The 20,044-nt window shown below is 44.3% G+C and overlaps 1 protein-coding gene and 1 long non-coding RNA gene across 2 annotated transcripts in view; one reads left to right on the forward strand and one right to left on the reverse strand.

Moving 5' to 3' along the window:
* Positions 1–6,018, reverse strand: part of LOC139176111 (uncharacterized) — a 26,979-nt gene extending 20,961 nt beyond the window's left edge. The window contains exon 1 of the long non-coding RNA XR_011560603.1: positions 5,085–6,018. This is a non-coding gene — a long non-coding RNA (uncharacterized lncRNA). The remainder of the gene's footprint in view (positions 1–5,084) is intronic.
* The window catches only part of LOC109569991 (membrane-spanning 4-domains subfamily A member 14), a 31,726-nt gene extending 11,683 nt beyond the window's left edge, over positions 1–20,043 (forward strand). The window contains exons 6-9 of the mRNA XM_070767518.1: positions 1,090–1,239; positions 6,012–6,110; positions 17,527–19,781; positions 19,889–20,043. Coding sequence (XP_070623619.1) covers positions 1,090–1,239; positions 6,012–6,110; positions 17,527–19,545 — 2,268 coding nt within the window. The 3' untranslated portion in view covers positions 19,546–19,781; positions 19,889–20,043. The remainder of the gene's footprint in view (positions 1–1,089; positions 1,240–6,011; positions 6,111–17,526; positions 19,782–19,888) is intronic.
* The last annotated feature ends 1 nt before the right edge of the window (position 20,044 follows it).

Genomic DNA, 20,044 nt, shown 5'->3' on the forward strand with positions numbered 1-20,044 from the left:
CTGTAAGATGTTACTGATTTGGTTGCTTACGGTTTGAATCCTCTAGGGGGTGAGGTAAGCCACATGAAGGCAAGACCTCATCTTTCGTGTTTACCTTCGTGAATCACGGGCTTAATGCGGCACCTGACACACAGCTGACCTACATGAAATATCTATTAAAATAAGCAGATATGCCCTAAAGTTGGGTGACTCCACTCTCACTTGTAAAAGCAGAAATGGAAACTCCAAGAGATCTGTTGGTGTGTATAGGGTCCTAGTTCGCTGCTGCTGCTGCTGCTGCTGCTAAGTCGCTTCAGTCGTGTCCGACTCTGTGTGACCCCAGAGACGGCAGCCCACCAGGCTCCCCCGTCCCTGGGATTCTCCAGGCAAGAACACTGGAGTGGGTTGCCATTTCCTTCTCCAATGCATGAAAGTGAAAAGTGAAAGTGAAGTCGCTCAGTCGTGCCCGACTCTTAGTGACCCCATGGACTACAGCCCACCAGGCTCCTCCATCCATGGGATTTTCCAGGCAAGAGTACTGGAGTGGGGTGCCATTGCCCTCGGACTGAAAAATCAGTTCTAATTACAAGGCCAAGATACTCTCTAGCACACAATTCTGCTTATAGATTATGAAAGATGACACATTAGGATAGAAAGGACGTTTTCTTTAGCATTAACCACAGAGCACCCCAGGGGCTTCCTAGATGGTGCAGTGGTGAAGAATCCGCCTGCCACTGTAAGAGACACAAGAGATGCAGGTTCGATCCCTGGGTCAGGGAGATGCCCTGGAATAGGAAATAGCAACTCATGCCGGTAACCTTGCCTGGAAAAATCCCATGGACAGAGGAGTCTGGTGGGCTACAGTCCATGGGGTTGCAAAGAGTCGGACCCAGCTGAATACGCACCCAACTACAGAGCACCCCTGCCTTCCCGGATTGCTTCCTTAGCTCCCTGGCTCATTCTAAAACTTGGCCTGGCCTATGACTTTGATGAATTCAGGATACTGATGGAGCAACTCCTCCCTGAGGGTTACGGGGAAAGATAAAAGCACAAGGAAATTCTTTCAAAGTGTTTATTTATTTTGTTGATATTTTTTAAACTATTTTCCAGGGACAAGGTGTCACGGGCCTGAATGTTATCAGTTCTGTGGTCGCAGTGGCTGGAATCATTCTCACCATCATCAGCTACAGATACCAACACAAGTACTGCCACGGGCCTTCCCTTGAAGGAATATGCGTGATAGGTCGAGTCCTTTACAGTGTAAGTGGTTTCGTTCTGGGCAGTGAGTCTCTATCATCTTGTGTGAACCATGTTCATGGTGCATCGACTCATTCATTTAGACGCCTGTGATCGAGGTTGCCTCAGCATTTGAGCTCACTGTTGAGAAGAGCCAGTGTGACTCAAGAGCCATAGAGTCTGGACTTGACTTCTGGTTTTGTCACTTATAAGCTTGTGACCTTAGCCTAGTATTTCATCTTCTCCAAGCCTCCATTTTCCTCATTTGAAAAATGAAGACAATAAGATAGCCCACTGGTGTATTATGACGATCACATACACCAGAGCGTGACTCGGCGCGGTGTAAGGGCCAATAGGATTTAGCTCTTCCTATTAGTACTGACAGGGATTGGATTTGATTTTACCTTATTGGTCTTATTAAGGAATAGAATGATCTAAAAAGTTTGCTCAGTTCAGTTCAGCCATTCAGTCGTGTCCGACTCTTTTTGAACCCATGAATTGCAGCATGCCAGGCCTCCCTGTCCATCACCAACTCCTGGAGTTCACCCAAACTCATTTCCATTGAGACTGTGATGCCATCCAGCCATTTCATCCTCTGTCGCCCCCTTCTCCTCCTGCCCCCAATCCCTCCCAGCATCAGAGTCTTTTCCAATGAGTCAACTCTTCGCATGAGGTGGCCAAAGTACTGGAGTTTCAGCTTCAGCATCATTCCCTCCAAAGAAATCCCAGGGCTGATCTCCTTCAGAATGGACTGGTTGGATCTCAAGGGAGTCTCAAGAGTCTTCTCCAACACCACAGTTCAAAAGCATCAATTCTTCGGTGCTCAGCCTTCTTCACAGTCCAACTTTCACATCCATACATGACCACTGGAAAAACCATAGCCTTGACTAGACGGACCTTTGTTGGCAAAGTAATGTCTCTGCTTTTGAATATGCTATTTAGGTTGGTCATAACTTTCCTTCCAAGGAGTAAGCGTCTTTTAATTTTATGGCTGCAATCACCATCTGCAGTGATTTTGGAGCCCAAAAAAATAAAGTCTGACACTGTTTCCACTGTTTCCCCATCTATTTCCCATGAAGTGATGGGACCGGATGCCATGATCTTCGTTTTCTGAACGTTGAGCTTTAAGCCAACTTTTTCACTCTCCTCTTTCACTTTTATCAAGAGGCTTTTTAGTTCCTCTTCCCTTTTTGCCATAAGGGTGGTATCATCTGCATATCTGAGGTTATTGATATTTCTCCCAGCAATCTTGATTCCAGCTTGTGCTTCTTCCAGCCCAGCATTTCTCATGATGTACTCTGCATATAAGTTAAATAAGCAGGGTGACAATATACAGCCTTGACGTACTCCTTGTCCTATTTGGAACCAGTCTGTTGTTCCATGTCCAGTTCTGTTACCTCCTGACCTGCATATAAGTTTCTCAAGAGGCAGGTGGTGTGGTATTCCCATCTCTTTCAGAATTTTCCACAGTTGATTGTGATCCACACAGTCAAAGGCTTTGGCATAGTCAATAAAGCAGAAATAGATGTCTTTCTGGAACTCTCTTGCTTTTTCTATGATCCAGCGGATGTTGGCAATTTGATCTCTGGTTCCTCTGCCTTTTCTAAAACCAGCTTGAACATCTGGAAGTTCACGGTTCACATATTGCTGAAGCCTGGCTTGGAGAATTTTGAGCATGACTTTACTAGCGTGTGAGATGAGTGCAATTGTGCAGTAGTTTGAGCATTCTTTGGCATTGCGTTTCTTTGGGATTGGAATGAAAACTGACCTTTTCTAGTCCTGTGGCCACTGCTGAGTTTTCCAAATTTGATGGCATATTGAGTGCAGCACTTTCAGAGCATCATCTTTCAGGATTTGAAATAGCTCAACTGGAATCCCATCACCTCCACTAGCTTTGTTCATAGTGATGGCCTACTTGACTTCACATTCCAGGATGTCTGGCTCTAGGTGAGTGATCACACCATCATGATTATCTGGGTCATGAAGATCTTTTTTGTACAGTTCTTCTGTGTATTCTTGCCACCTCTTCTTAACATCTCCTGCTTCTGTTAGGTCCATACCATTTCTGTCCTTTATCGAGCCCATCTTTGCATGAAAAAGTTTGCTCAGTTAATGCTAAATATAGTTGGAGAAAGTGTCTAAGGCACTTAACAAAGTGTTTTTTAAAATAATTTTAGAGCACAAATCATTATATACAGAGTTTTACACATTACAAGAGATGAACCGTATCTTTACCAGAAAATATAGGGATTATTTTAAGTATTAATCTAATAAGTATTTAATGACATTATTTTTATGCATGTCAGCAATTGCTAAGCAAATTTCGGCTTTCATTCAATCCCAATCAGTCAAATATTGAAGGCTTTTGTCCTTAAATGCTAATGAGGTTTGACTTGGGTGGAGAGAAGTGAAGTGGGAACATGGGAAATTGTCTCCTCTGATAAAGAAGGAAAACAGCCATCAGTGACTGAATGTGAGGTCTTGTTTAATCCTCATGTTTACCCGTTAAAGTGAGCCTGATACACTCGGATGCGTTCTGAAATAAATTACAGAATTAGACTCATAAAAGGTTACTAAGGAAAGTCAGAAAACAGTGTAAGAGACAAAATCCTAACTGGACCAAGAACGTGACGCTCCCCTATTAGCCTTATCCCTTTTCCCAGGAGGCCACCACCGTGCATTACATTAGCAATACCAGGAAGAAATTGTCTTCTGAGGTTAAGTGCGCAGATGAACGGACTCTGCTCCTGCCTGGCACGGATGTGCGTTGGAGGATTAGTAGCTCCTGCTTTCAGAATCTGCTCCTGCCCGGCACGGATGTGCATTGGAGGATTAATAGCTCCTGCATTCAGCGGACTCTGCTCCTGCCCGGCACGGATGTGCACTGGAGGATTAGTAGCTCCTGCTTTCAGAATCTGCTCCTGCCCGGCACAGATGTGCGTTGGAGGATTAGTAGCTCCTGCATTCAGCGGACTCCGCTCCTGCCCGGCACGGATGTGCACTGGAGGATTAGTAGCTCCTGCATTCAGCGGACTCTGCTCCTGCCCAGCACGGATGTGCGTTGGAGGATTAGTAGCTCCTGCGTTCAGCGGACTCTGCTCCTGCCCGGCACGGATGTGCACTGGAGGATTAGTAGCTCCTGCATTCAGCGGACTCTGCTCCTGCCCGGCACGGATGTGCACTGGAGGATTAGTAGCTCCTGCATTCAGCGGACTCCGCTCCTGCCCGGCACGGATGTGCGCTGGAGGATTAGTAGCTCCTGCATTCAGCGGACTCCGCTCCTGCCCGGCACGGATGTGCACTGGAGGATTAGTAGCTCCTGCATTCAGAATCCAGGGGACTCTGTTCCCAGACCTCCTACGTATATCACTCCACAATTCCTTGCTGAGCACAACCCAAAGGTCAAAAACAAACTAAAAAGACCCAGGAACAGTGGGCTTTACACATCTCTTGGACTGACTTCTGCCCTGAACACCAATCCATCGTCTACACTGCAGCTAGTCGTCACTTAAAAACACACACCTGATCAGAATCACGCAGTGCCTTCCTGTCAAACACAGAATTTAGACCCAATTTTATTAGGTTTATAAGACTCTAACACATCTATCTGGCCTAACCTTCTAGCATTATTCCAGGCCTTTATCCTCACTGCATGCTGCCCTCTCCACCTTCTAGAATTCTTTAAGTTTTCTAGACCACGTTTTCTTTCTTCAAATGTTCTCCAGCCCAACACCTATCTTTTCCCACCCACCCGCTGAACTCCTCCTCATTCTCTTTAAGGGGGTCCTTCCTGATCACACCTCCGCCCACCCAGGGTAGGTCTCCCCTTATATTAATAGTAGCCCCCAGTGTTTTTTCATAGCACTTACCATAATTTAGTGAAGTAAATAATTGCCTAATTATTTGTCACTGTCTGCCTCCCTTACAATGATGGAAGTCCCACAAAGACCAAGGTCAGCCCATCTTGTTCACCAGCTGAAGCTGGTAAATTCACAGTGAAAGTTAAAGTCAGTTGTGCCCAGCTCTTTGTGGCCCCATGGACTATACAGTCCATGGAATTCTCCAGGCCAGAACCCTGGAGTGGGTAGCCTTTCCACTGCATACATTGTGGTTTTCTTAAAAAAAAAAAAAGCAAAAGGAGAATATTCAAACTTTTGGCTGTGTTGCAAGGAAATCAAAATTTAGACAGACTCTTGTCCAAGGTTAAGTGTAACATTGGACCCAACTGCAGTCAGCTCTTCTTGTTCCCAAAGGCTAAACTTTTTGGACACCATGCTATTCCCTGCCACTTCTCCGTGCTTTAAGGCAACTAAACACCACCTTACAGCAGAGTGTGCAAAATGGCAATTATAGGCTACGCCAGACCCAAAGGCTGTTCCATTTGGTTCACAGAAGTGAACAAATACCTGGAAAGTCTCACATTAACAGTGTGTAGATACAGCTGCCTTAGGAAAGGAGAGAACACGAGGCATCAAGGTTCCCATGTTCCCACATGGAACTGTTGCCCGGGACTGAGTGATGGACACTGAGGGATATATCCCTTCTGGCCTTTCTCCGCCCTGTTTCACCTGTCTGAGACAGCTGTCAGGGGCCTCTACAGGCACTGGAGTTCACTGTCCCGGCCCATCAGAAAGACGTACATGGGATGAAAACAGTTCAGTCACTGCGGTTCTAGAGGCATCTGAAACGCGGGCTTTCCCGTGCTTGGTCACACCGTGTGCTGGTCCTTGGTTTATATCTTTGAAATGGTACAGCTTTCATTCCAAATGCCGTAGACTTATCTTCATTATTTACAGGGAATTTTGTCGGTCTTACTGATCATCAGCATAGCAGAGCTCAGCATCGCTGTGACCATCGCCTCCTTCAGAAGCAACTGCTGGGCAAATTCAAACGAGGTGCGTTCAATGACGTTTGTGAGTATGGATTCCTACTGGGACACGTCAAGGGGACCTCTAGCCTATTAAGTCAGCAGAGCTGTATTCTCAGGGGCTGAATTACAATTTCTAAGTTTAGGAAGATCAAGGAGGGACAAACTTAAAACTGATGGTTCACTCGACGCTCGGAGACAAACCATGTTGCTTTTTATTCCTCTGCTGTACATAGTCATCTCTGTTCAGACATAACTCCTTATCTCCCTGTCAAAATATATGGAAAACAAGACTAAATGGGGATTCATATTATTGTAACATGAGGTGCTTATACCTAGGCCATAAAGCTCTGAAACAACCCCCTCAACAGAGAGGAAGAAAACTATTCAAGTGATACCAATGTAATGTGTCCTCACTCAGTTGTGTCCAACTCTTCGTGACCCCATGGACTGTAGCCTACCAGGCTCCTCCGTCCATGGAATTTTCCAGGCAAGAGTACTGGAGTGGGGTGCCATTTCCTTCTCCAGGGGATCTTCCTGACCCAGGGATCGAACCTGGGTCTCCTGCATTGCAAGCAGATGCTTTACCCTCTAAGCCACCAGGGAGGCCCTCGTGATACCAATAGTATTTATAATAATCACTGTAGCTCCACATTTATCGAATGTTCACTATGTTAGTTATTGTTATAATCACCTAACACAACTTAATCTTAATTATTAAAGCATCTTTATTTTACATATGAAAGAAATTAATAATCTAATTGAGGATTCCTCATATGTGATGAGGCACTTTTGCTGTTTAAAAGATTCCCTGTCTTTGGCTTCAACAGTTTAATTAAAATGTGCTTTGGTGTGCATCCCTTTGGATTTATCCTGTTTGAAGTTCACTGAGCTTCTTAGATTTGTAGATGAATATTCTTCACCAGATTTGGTAAATTTTCAGTCATTATTTCTCTAAATATTATTTTTTCCTCTTTTTCTTTTTCTTCTGAGATCTCAGCGTGCGTGTGTTGGTCTGCTCGCTCATAGCTCACAGGTCCCGTAGGCTGTGTTCACTTCTCTTAACTATTTCTTCTTTCTGTTCCTCAGACCCAATGATTTCAATTGTTCTATCTTCAAGTTCATTTATTATTTCTTCTGCCTGCTCAGATCAACTTCTGAACCCCTCTGGTGTGCATTTTTATTAAATTTCTCAGCTCTAGAAATTATTTTGGTTCTGTTTTATAATTTATATCTTATTTATATCTTCATTTTGTTCATATATCATTTTGCTATGTTTGCACATGATTTTCTTCAGCTCTTCTAGGATCTTTGAGTTGTTTTAAAGTCTTTGTCTAGTATATCTGAATTATGGGGTTCCTCAGGTGCAATTTCTGCTCATTTATTTTGTTGGCTCAGTCAGTAAGGAGTCCATCCACCTGCAGTGCAGGATACCGGGGTTTGATCCCTGGGTTGGGAAGATTCCCTGCAGAAGGAACTGGCAACCCACTCCAGTATTCTTGCCTGGAGAATTCCACAGGCAGAGGAGCATGGCGGGCTACAGTCCACAGGGTTGCAAGAGTCGGACATGACTTAGTGAATAAACAACCACCACCCCTGAACAAACCGCATTTTTCTGTTTCTTTGTAGACCCTGAGATTTATTTTGTTGGAAACCGGACATCTGAATCTTATAATGCATGAACTCTCGAAATCAGACTCTCCCTTTTCCTTTGGGTTTTCTCAGGGAGAGGGCTTGTTTGTTTTTATTGCCATAGAGCATCTCTGCGGAAAAGGCAATGGCACCCTACTCCAGTACCGTTGCCTGGAAAATTCCATGGATGGAGGAGCCTGGTAGGCTGCAGTCCATGGGGTCGCTAAGAGTAGGACATGACTGAGCGACTTCCCTTTTTTCACTTTCATGCATTGGAGAAGGCAATGGCAACCCAGTCCAGTATTCTTGCCTGGAGAATCCCAGGGACAGAGGAGTCTGTTGGGCTGCCGTCTATGGGGTTGCACAGAGTCGGACACGACTGATGTGACTTAGCAGCAGCAGCTGAGCATCTCAGTGCCAGAGAACAGCCTGAGATGAAAGCTTAAGAGCTTCTCAGGACTTTTCTCAGCATGCATCTTTTCCAGGTCTGTATGGTGGGCTTCTACATTTTCACATATACATAATTGTTTCTGAACATCAAATCAAAACAAAAATAGTTGAAGATAGGGGTAGCTTCCCTCAAAGCTGCCTCAGCCAATATGGATTGAAACAATGGCATCCAGCCTCTGCACTTGCACCTCAGTGATGAGAAGCACTGACCTACAATTAAAACAGGAAACCTGATATTTGGGAGACAAGGTCCTTACTGCCCATCCCACTCCAGCAGGTCACACTAGGGACATGCGTTGTCGTCTCCCAGCTTCCTGCCAGGGGCTGGGAGTGAGAGATGAGTGCTCACTGCTGTTCTGAAGGCTGAAACTGGCTGACATAACTTGCCAGTTTAGCAGCCAAGAGGTCCTTTGGAAGCTTCAAGTGTTCAAACAGACTCCAGAATTTCAAAATAGTTACTTCAGTTTCTGCCAGTATGATTATTGCGCAGATGAATAGGCAGGTTCCAGGAGTTTCCTATTCTGCCTTCTTCCCTGTGACTTCTCAAGAGTGATTCTTAAAACCAAGCAGTGTACATCTCCTTTGTTCTTTTTCAAAACACTTTTTGGCTGTTCTAGGTGTTCAGGATTTCCAGATTTGATTTAGAAACTATCAGTTCCTACAAAAATCTTCCTTGGATTTTGATTGGAGCTCTATTGAACTTATAAATGATCTGGAGAAAACTGCTTACTCATAATATTTAGCCTTCTTATAAATGTCTGTGATATGTTTACATTTTCTTATATTTCCTTTCATTTCTCTGAGCAATAGTTTGTAGTTTTCAGTGTATAAATCTTATGCATATTTTGTTAAATTCACCCCTGAGTATTTCATGTTTTTTCTTGCTATTGTACATGGCATTTAAAATTTTTACTTGCCAGATGTCCATTCCTAGAAAGAGAAATGCAGTTATTTTTATATATTGGTATGCTATGACTTTATAAAACTTACTAACTCTAGTAGCTTTATTATTGATTTCCTAGAATTTTCTAGATAGACATCTATTTTCCCAGTAAAGACACTTTTATTTACAAATTTTATTCCTTATTTTTCTTGATTTACTGAACTGTGTAGAGCCTCCTGGACATTTTTTCGTATTTTGAATGCTGAACATACACAACCATTCTTTGTTCCCAATCTTAGGGTAAAAAAATGTTACAGTTTACCCTTAAATATGATGTTACCCTATAGGGTTTTCATGGACTAAATTTACCCTAGTTTGCAGAGAATCTTTTATTATAAATGAGTATAAATGTAAAGTTTAAACTCATATGTAACACTTTTATTATCTGAGCCCAAATGCCTGATTCATCGCTCTTTTCCTGATACGAGTACAGAAGGTTATAAAGCTCTGCAGAACACTCTAGGAGCAAACTGCTCACACTGAATAACTATCCAATTTAATTCTACGAACAGAGCTTTGTAATTGCTCTGCAATATGCAAGCTACAATAGAAGATTTAAAGCTATGATGCAATATGCACCCTGATCTCAAGAGGAAAAGGAAGTGGACTCTGAATGTTTCCTGTGCCCACCACAGTGCCCACCACGGTGCCTAAAAGCATGACTTCTTATAGTCTTTGGTCGTACCCACTCTGAAGTAAGGCATAAGTGAAGTAGCTCTTACGAGGAAGCAGAGGTATAGGAAAGCACAGGACCTATAATTCTACTTCAGCGTATGAATCCAAGTTCACAAGTTAACAGCTCTTGACACTAGTTGGATCACTTAAAATCTCTCTCTGAGTCTAGCTCTTTAAGTCATAAAACAAGGATGACAACCTCATACAGATGTCATAACAACTAGCTGACATGACTTTGGAGCCTTGCTTAGCACCTGGTAATCTCAGTTATTATTAGGGACGCTGCTGCTGCTGCTAAGTCGCGTCAGTCTTGTCTGACTCTGTGCGACACTATAGACGGCAGCCCACCAGGCTTCGCTGTCCCGGGGATTCTCCAGGCAAGAACACTGGAGTGGGTTGCCATTTCCTTCTCCAATGCAGGAAAGTGAAAAGTGAAAGTGAAGTCGCTCAGTCGTGTCTGACTCTTCGTGACCCCAAGGACTGGAGCCTACCAGGCTCCTCTGTCCATGGGATTTTCCAGGCAAGAGTACTGGAGTGGGTCGCCATTGCCTTCTCCACATTAGGGATGAGTAAACTTATTAAAATCATCGCACTTAAATAAAGCTAGATAAACTATAATTCATGGCTCCAAACTGCTCTTTTAACAAATGAATGAATTATAATTCAAACGAAATGGAAGTTTGGGAATAAGTAAAAATTCAGACATCTCCCTTAAAGTACCATTTGTCTTCACATAAATGCCCTCCAACAAGGATGACATGTAGGTGTGGAAACAAATTGGAAGAGTGGGGAACGATAATGTGAGAATGTGGACAGCCACAGCTTTAGCCTGTCATCTAGCCACTGGGTGACCACAGCGAGATCATTTAATCACCTAGAGGTCCAATTGCTTCATCAGATAGAAGCAGTAGTCTCTTCTGACTCTATAGATGACCTCAGACAAGGACACAGGCTGACAAAACCCAGAAGACTGGTCTGTAATGACAACTCCTCTCAAATACAAATAAGTTGTAAGGAATGGGAAGCACTGGCTACATCTTACTTGTTTGTAATGAAACTGAAAGGGTTAGTCACTCAGTCGTGTCTGACTCTTTGCGATCATGTGCACTGTAGCCCACCAGGCTCCCCCATCCCTGGAATTCTCCAGGCAAGAACAGGAGTGGGTTACCATTCCCTTCTCCAGGGGATCTTCCCAACCCAGGTATCAAACCTGAGTCCCCTTCATTGCAGGCAGATTCTTTACCATCTGAGTCCCGGGGAAGCCTATAAGGAAAAGTCCAAATTTCCTAGCCTAGTGTCTTAATCCATTTAGGCTTCTATTAAAAACAACAACAACGACAGACTGGGTGACTTAAACAGCAGAGTTTTATTTCTGGGAGCTCTGCAGGCTGCTGAGTCCAAGATCAAGGTTCCAGGAGGTTGAGCCCACGTCCTGGTTTATATCTCGCTGTGTCTTTATATGGCAGAAGGAGCCAGGGAGGCCTCTGAAGTCTCTTTTATAAGATCGCTAACCCCATTCATGATGGCATGGTTCTCATGACATAATTTATCACCCGAAGGCCACACCTCCAAATGTAATCACGTTGTTGATTAATTTTCAATATACGAAAATTAATTAATTTCCACCCTTCAATTGAGTCGCTCGGCCGTGTCTGACTCTTTGTGACCCCGTGGACCGCAGCACTCCAGGCTTCCCCGTCCATCACCAACTCCCGGAGCTTGCTCAAGCTCATTGTCAGTGAGCATCATCCTCTGTCGTCCCCTCTCCTCCTGCCTTCAGTCTTCCCCAGCATCAGGGTCTTTTCAAATGGGTCAGCTCTTCGCATCAGGTGGCCAAAGTATTGGAGTTTCAGCTTCAACATCAGTCCTTCCAATGAACACCCAGGACTGATTTCCTTTAGGATGGACTGGTTGGATCTCCTTACAGTCCAAGGACTCTCAAGAGTCTTCTCCAACACTACAGTTCAAAAGCATCAATTCTTTGGTGCTCAGGTTTCTTGATAGTCCAACTATCCATACATGACTACTGGAAAAGCTGTAGCTTTGATTAGACGGACCTCTGTTGGCAAAGTACTACTGTGTCTGCTTTTTAATATGATGTCTAGGTTGGTCATAACTTTTCTTCCAAAGAGCAAGCGTCTTTTAATTTCATCGCTGCAGTTACCATCTGCAGTGATTTTGGAGCCCAAGAAAATAAAGTCTCACTGTTTCCACTGTTTCCCCATCTATTTGTCAGTAATTTCCATCCTTGCTCCCTTCCAAATTCATGTCCTTTTCATATGAAAAACACATCCTTTCTATCCTAGTGGCCCCCAAAAGTTCCTTATTGTTACAGCATCAACTTCAAAGTCTAAGTCCGAAGTCTCAGCTAAAACATCATCTTAATTAAATATGGGTGAGAGTTAAGATATGGCTTAACCGGAGGCAAATTCCCTCCAGCTGCAAACCTGTGAAACCAAACGTGTTATGAAACCAAACTTCCAAACTACAGCAAAGGAATGGGCATGGGATACACATTCCCACTCCCTAAGGGAGAAACGGGAAAGAAGGACAAATAGGTCTCAAGTAAACCTCAGACCTGACAGCATAAACCATTTAAGGCTTAAGGTGAAAGAATGGTCCTCTTGGGCCTGATGCTCCGTCTTCCAAGCACACTGGGAGGACCTCAGCCCCGCTGAGCAGGAAGGCCCCGCGGCCACTCCCCCCCGGGGCGCTGTGGCTGCCGGCCTGGGGTCCTGCGCCTGCGGCTGTGTGTTTTGAAACCGAGGGTGCGGTGGCCATGTCCCCGCGGGTCTGCTGGGCACAGTGCCTGCAGCAGCCCTCGGCCTCGACCCCACCTCACAGCACGGGGTGAGGGCATCTTGACTCTGCCTGAGCCTGGGAGTTGGTCCCATCCTTTGAAACCATTCTTCAGGGGCCCTTGCACTCAGGGTCTGTAGTGGGAGTGCAGCCCTGGTGATCTCGGACACCTCTGGGGGTCATTCTTCCATTGTCTTGGAGAATCGCTTCTGGCTGCTGGTGAGATCGCGGATCCGCAATACTTTCCTTATCAAAGCAGTCACTTGGCCCACTCTCCTGTTTTTGGTGGCTGGCTGGGTCTTTGTTGCAGCTCATGGGCTTCTTCAGCTGCAGGGTGTGGGCTCTCTAGATGTGGCATGTGGGCTTCAGAGCACACAGGCCCAGCTGCTCTGTGGCACACGGGACCTTAGTTCCCTGACCGGGGATCAAACCTGTGTCCTCGGCATTGGAAGGTGGGCTCCTAACCACTGGACCACAGGGGAAGTCCCCACTTGATCTACTCTTAAATGTTCTCATTTTTTTTGTAATACAAATGGACTGAGAATTTTCCACACCATAGAGTCCCACTTCCTTTTGGCTTAATAATTCCATCCTTACATCATTTTTATCTTCTCACATTATAGTATAAGCTGTCTGTAGAAGTCAAGCCTCACCTTCAACACTTCACCTAGACATAGCTTCAGTTAAACTTCATTGCTTACAAGTTCTATCTTCCACAGAATACTAGAACATAAACACAGTTCAGCCATGTTCCTAGCCACTTTATACCAAGATCACCGCCTTCTGGTTTCCAATGACATTTTCCTCATTTCTGTCTGAGACCTCATCAGTGACTTTTATCATCCATATTTCCACCAGCACTTCATTCAAGATTACTAAGGTGTTCTCTAAGACAGAAGTTTTCTCCGCAGCTCTCCTTTTTTCTTCCTGGGCTCTCACGGAAATTGTCCCTAACAGTTCATTCACAATAATATAAGCCTTTTCTAGCATGCCCCTCAAAGCTTTTCCCGCTTCTACTCATTACCCAGTTCCAAATCTGCTTCTGCATCTTTGGGTATTGGTTACAGCAGCAATCCCATTTCTTGGTAACAGATTTTGTCCTGACCTAGCTGGGATGCTGTGGTAAAGATGTGTGTGAACTCACGTGTGCTCCACACTCGTTCCATGTCTGACTCTGTGATTCTATGGACTGCAGCCCACCAGGCTCCTCTGTCCATGGAACTTTCCAGGCAAGAATTCTGGGCCAAGTTGCCATTTCCTCCTCCAGGGGATCTTCCCATCCCAGAGATCAAACCTGCGTCTTGTGTGGCTCCTGCTTTGGCAGGTGGATTCTTTACCACTGAGCACTTGTGAATCCCCGTACTAAATACTGGGTAGTTTAAAGGATAAAAATGTATTTCCATGGTTCTGGGAGCTGGGAAGGCCAAGATCAGGGTGCTAGCAGGTTCCGGGTCTAGTGAGGACCCGCTTCTTGGTCCATGGACGGCAGGCTTCTCATGGAAGAAAGGACAAATCACAGGGCTCTTTCACCAGGCACAGATCTCACTGACGAGGGCTTCACAGTCATGGCCCAATCACCTGCCAGATTCTAACTCTCAACCCCACACACGGGCAATGAGGTTTCAACACGCGGCTCTGAAAGGACACGTTCGGCTCCCGGGACCTACACACCATCTGACAGTATCTAACTGCTGGCCACCGGCCGTCACCCTCGCTACACCCCCGCCTTATGTTCACATTCGGTTCTCAGGACCTACACACCATCTGACAGTATCTAACTGCGCGCCACCGGCCATCACACTCGCTACACCCCAGCCTTATGTTCTTGTATCCACTCTTCCCGCTCCCTGGACTTTGGTTCCTTTCTTCCTTCATCTTACTTTATACCCAAGGAATCTCTGTTCATCCATCAGGACACAGACCAATGTCTCTTCTTCAGTGAACCCTTTGCCAGCTCTCAGAATTAGCTCATCTTGTACATTCTCGTGAAGCACATAGTACCTAGTTCTGTAATAGCATTTGATAGACTGTGTTGTTATCCATTTATATCTTGACCTATCTATAATTCTGAGCACAATTATAGGGAAAAACCCACATTTGACTATGATCTTGAGCGTCCAGTTCATCTAGTAGATCAGATCAGATCAGTCACGTCCGACTCTTTGCGACCCCATGAATCGCAGCACGCCAGGCCTCCCTGTCCATCACCAACTCCCGGAGTTCACTCAGACTCACGTCCATCAAGTCAGTGATGCCATCCAGCCATCTCATCCTCTGTCGTCCCCTTCTCCTCCTGCCCCCAATCCCTCCCAGCAGCAGAGTCTTTTCCAATGAGTCAACTCTTCACATGAGGTGGCCAAAGTACTGGAGTTTCAGCTTTAGCATCATTCCTTCCAAAGAAATCCCAGGGCTGATCTCCTTCAGAATGGACTGGTTGGATCTCCTTGCAGTCCAAGGGACTCTCAAGAGTCTTCTCCAACACCACAGTTCAAAAACATCAATTCTTCGGTGCTTAGCCTTCTTCACAGTCCAACTCTCACATCCATACATGACCACAGGAAAAACCATAGCCTTGACTAGATGAACCTTTGTTGGCAAAGTAATGTCTCTGCTTTTGAACATGCTATCTAGGTTGGTCATAACTTTCCTTCCAAGGAGTAAGCGTCTTTTAATTTCATGGCTGCAGTCACCATCTGCAGTGATTTTGGAGCCCAGAAAAATAAAGTCTGACACTGTTTCCACTGTTTCCCCATCTACCTCCCATGAAGTGATGGGACCAGATGCCATGATCTTCGTTTTCTGAATGTTGAGCTTTAAGCCAACTTTTTCACTCTCCACTTTCACTTTCATCAAGAGGCTTTTTAGTTCCTCTTCACTTTCTGCCATAAGGGTGGTGTCATCTGCATATCTGAGGTTATTGATATTTCTCCTGGCAATCTTGATTCCAGTTTGTGTTTCTTCCAGTCCAGCATTTCTCATGATGTACTCTGCATATAAGTTAAATAAACAGGGTGACAATATACAGCCCTGACGAACTCCTTTTCTTATTTGGAACCAGTCTGTTGTTCCATGTCCAGTTCTAACTGTTGCTTCCTGACCTGCATACAGATTTCTCAAGAGGCAGATCAGGTGGTCTGCAATTCCCATCTCTTTCAGAATTTTCCACAGTTGATTGTGATCCACACAGTCAAAGGCTTTGGCATAGTCAATAAAGCAGAAATAGATGTTTTTCTGGAACTCTCTTGCTTTTTCTATGATCCAGCGGATGTTGGCAATTTGATCTCTGGTTCCTCTGCCTTTTCTAAAACCAGCTTGAACATCTGGAAGTTCATGGTTCACATATTGCTGAAGCCTGGCTTGGAGAATTTTGAGCATGACTTTACTAGCGTGTGAGATGAGTGCAATTGTGCGGTAGTTTGAGCATTCTTTGGCATTGCCTTTCTTCAGGATTGGAATGAAAACTGACTTTTCCAGTCCTGTGGCCACTGCTGAGTTTTCCAAATTTGCTGGCATATTGAGTGTAGCACTTTCACAGCATCATCTTTCAAGATTTGGAATAGCTCAACTGGAATTCCATCACCTCCACTAGCTTTGTTCATAGTGATGCTTTCTAGGGCCCACTTGACTTCACATTGCAGGATGTCTGGCTCTAGGTCAGTGATCACACCATCGTGATTATCTGGGTCGTGAAGATCTTTTTTGTACAGTTCTTCTGTGTATTCTTGCCATCTCTTCTTAATATCTTCTGCTTCTCTTAGGTCCATATCATTTCTGTCCTTTATCGAGCCCATCTTTGCATGAAATGTTCCTTTGGTATCTCTGATTTTCTTGAAGAGATCCCTAGTCTTTCCCATTCTGTTGTTTTCCTCTATTTCTTTGCATTGATCGCTGAAGAAGGCTTTCTTATCTCTTCTTGCTATTTTTTGGAACTCTGCATTCAGATGTTTATATCTTTCCTTTTCTCCTTTGCTTTTCACTTCTCTTCTTTTCACAGCTATTTGTAAGGCCTCCCCAGACAGCCATTTTGCTTTTTTGCATTTCTTTTCTATGGGAATGGTCTTGATCCCTGTCTCCTGTACAATGTCACGAACCTCATTCCATAGTTCTTCAGGCACTCTATCTATCAGATCTAGGCCCTTAAATCTATTTCTCACTTCCACTGTATAATCATAAAGGATTTGATTTAGGTCATACATGAATGGTCTAGTGGTTTTCCCTACTTTCTTCAATTTAAGTCTGAATTTGGCAATAATCATTATAAACCTGAATATATGAATATTGAGTAGATAACTTAAAATATCTTAGAAAGTGAAAGTGTTAGTCCCTCAGTCAGGTCCCACTTCTTTGCGGCCCCATGGACTATAGCCCACCAGGCTCCTCTGCCCATGGGATTCTCCAGGCAAGAATACTGGAGTGGGTAGCCATTCCCATCTCCAGGGGATCTTCCTGACCCAGGGATCGAACCCTGGTCTCCTGCACCACAGGCAGATTCTTTACCATCTGAGCCAAATCCTAAGTATGGGAAGACTAATCCCAGACAATCTCAATAAACTCCCCTCTTCAATAGATGAGACAATAGAGGCTGAAGACTTGTCCATAAAACAAACAACAAAAAAAAAACTAGTGAGTTGGGACTGCCCTGGTGGTCCAGTGTTTAAGCTTCACTTCAGGAGGCATGAATTCTATCCGTGGTCGGGGAGCTAAGACCACATATATGCCGTGTGGCGTGGCCAAAAAACAAATTTACAAAAAGTAAATATAAATAAGCAAAACTAATGAGTTGATGGTAAAAGCAGTCTTGGGTTTGTTTTCTGATTCCTCCTGTAGATTTTGCTTCCTGTATACTATCTTAAGGGAGAGAGGAAAAATAATTTGGGACTACAAGAAGAAAATAATGTCAAAGATGATTCTGTTCTATTGTTTCCCTCACCCTTTGGTTTTATAGATTGTGTTTTTCTTGCCTTCGGATGTTACTCAAGAGAGTGAACTATCTGTTCCTGACGAAAATGCCGTCATACAATTTGAGCTACAAGAAGAGTCTACTAGTGCTGATTCAACGACAAACATAAAACCTGTTTTCTTTGGAGGCTATTCATTCTTCAAGTTAAGAGTCACAAAAAATCAGTTTACCTTCCAACATGCAGGCAGGAGAGGCAGTAATAGTTTCAACACATCTTCTCTGTTTATGGAAGATGAACGACAGAAATATGTCCCTCAAACTTTAAGCCTTTATGGAGAAGAAGTGGAGGTGAAACATTCGCCTCCCATTCTAGAGCAAAAGTCCTCAGAAATCATGATGAATACTGAACCACTTAAAGATGAAGACCTACAAGCTGCTATCACACAATCCCCAGAAGAGAAACCTCCACTGTTGCAGGACCAAGCCTCAAAACTCCAACTTTTTCCATCTTATTCTGTAAAAAGTGTCCACGATTTACCACCCCAAGACTTGCCATACCAAGCTCCGAGAGCCGAAACTTCGCCAGAACAAGACTTGCTATCTGAAGTGTCAACATCTCATGTCACAGAGTCTCATGGAATTACATCCCAAGACAAGGAATCCCAGGGCATACCACTGCAAAATACACAATCCCACGACATGCTATCTGACTACCTACCATCCCCAGACATGCCTGCCCAAGACCTTGCTTTCCAAAGACAAGCCCTGCCATTACAAGCCATACCATTTGGAGCCACGTCGTTACTTTCTGTGCAGTCCTCTAATATGCAACACTTAGATCGACGGTCTCTGGATTTTCAACTACACAACATCCAATCTCAAGAACAGAGAGCTGTGCATTTATTGTATCAAGACATTAAATCGGAAGTCATGTTAATGACCGAAGAATGGAAACCTGAGGAGGAACTTCAGAGCAGGAGACCATCAAAGCAGCATTCCCAACTGCAGCAAAGCAAAGGCTGTCCGTGTGCAAAACAGAAAGCCCTTGACGTGTACATTCAAGACCAACCACACCCAAGGAGGAAATCCCTAGACAAGCACATCAAAAGCTGGCTCTCTCCAAAAAAGCAATTCATAGATAAGGAAATCCAAGTTAGTCAAACCATACTGCAACTCCCAGACCAGCAAGCTGAGAACCTGCGAATCCAAGAGGAGAAACCCCCGAGGCAGCTCTACCAGGATATGCAAATCCAGGAGTACCATGACTGGCAGTCTCCAGACAGGAGAGTCCAAACCTGGCAATCTTTAGGACAACAATCCCAAGAATGGAGAACTCAGGACTGGAAAAGCAAAGAATGGGAGAAACGAGAACGGCAACTTGAAATGCAGCATTCCCAAAATTGGGACTTCCAGGCCTGGCAAACCCAAGATCTACAAGTGAAAGAATCCCGAAAGCAGAGGTCTCTATTCCAGGAAACCCAGACTCTGCACGCCACTATTCCAGCTGACCTAGATGAACAGTCCCAAGATGTTCTACAAGACAGTCAGCACCAAAATAAAGACCAACAAGACCTTCAATCTGCAGGAATCCAAAAAGAAGTTATGGAAACAGATGCTGTGCAAACAAGGGACATCAAATCAGAGGATATGAGTTGTGGAAAAAGCCAGACTCCAAGTGACTTGCAATCAGAAGACGCGAAGTCAGATTTTAACTGTTTCTCCTACCAAAGCTCAGTACAAGAACTTCAATCCACAGGAAGTCGAAAACAAGATATGGAAACAGATGCTGTGCAAACAAGGGACATCAAGTCAGAGGACACGAGTTGCGGAAAAAGTCAAAGCCCAACTGACCTGCAATTAGAAGACATAAAACCAGATTCTAACTGTTCTTCCTACCAAAGCTCAGTACAAGACACATATCACGCCTATATGTCCAATAAAAATTCAGAGCAAGATGTGAAACAAGACACATCAACTTGCTCCGCTGTATGCAAAGAAGGCCAGTCTTTAGCTTCCACCTCCTGTGGCTCAAAAGAAAGACAGCAATCTGAAGACTTGGGCTAATGTGCAGACTCTCCCACACACTGCACCACTCCTGATTTTGGAACCAAATTAGGGAAAAGCAATCTCCAACGTCTGTGTGCAGGTGTGGTTACTACCTTATTTACTCACCAGAAAACAAAGGGCAAGCAAAACACTCAAAGGACATGTCCTTAATTATAATAAAATGACAATATTAATACTATATCAGAACTTTCTGGGGGTGAAGAAATAATTCACATTTAAACTCTGTTATCAAGGTTAGTGTCTCAGTTTATGATCACTAATTCTTTTTACAGCTTAATATTTAATGGAGTTACTCTTCTATGGTGCTAACATGTTTTGCCTTCACCTTTGTGTATTACAGGAGCTCAGTAAGTCAACCAGGAAGAAGTCTACACAGCTCCCTAAGGGCTCAAGGACCGAAAGAGTTGGCAAGGAATAAAAATCAATCCCACCATGACCCTGTTTTGCTGTTTCCAATCACCCAACTTACTCCCTGCTCCAAATCTAAATATATGTT

Source organism: Bos indicus, chromosome 15 (genome assembly GCF_029378745.1).
Source record: "Bos indicus isolate NIAB-ARS_2022 breed Sahiwal x Tharparkar chromosome 15, NIAB-ARS_B.indTharparkar_mat_pri_1.0, whole genome shotgun sequence".
Taxonomy (NCBI): domain Eukaryota; kingdom Metazoa; phylum Chordata; class Mammalia; order Artiodactyla; family Bovidae; genus Bos; species Bos indicus.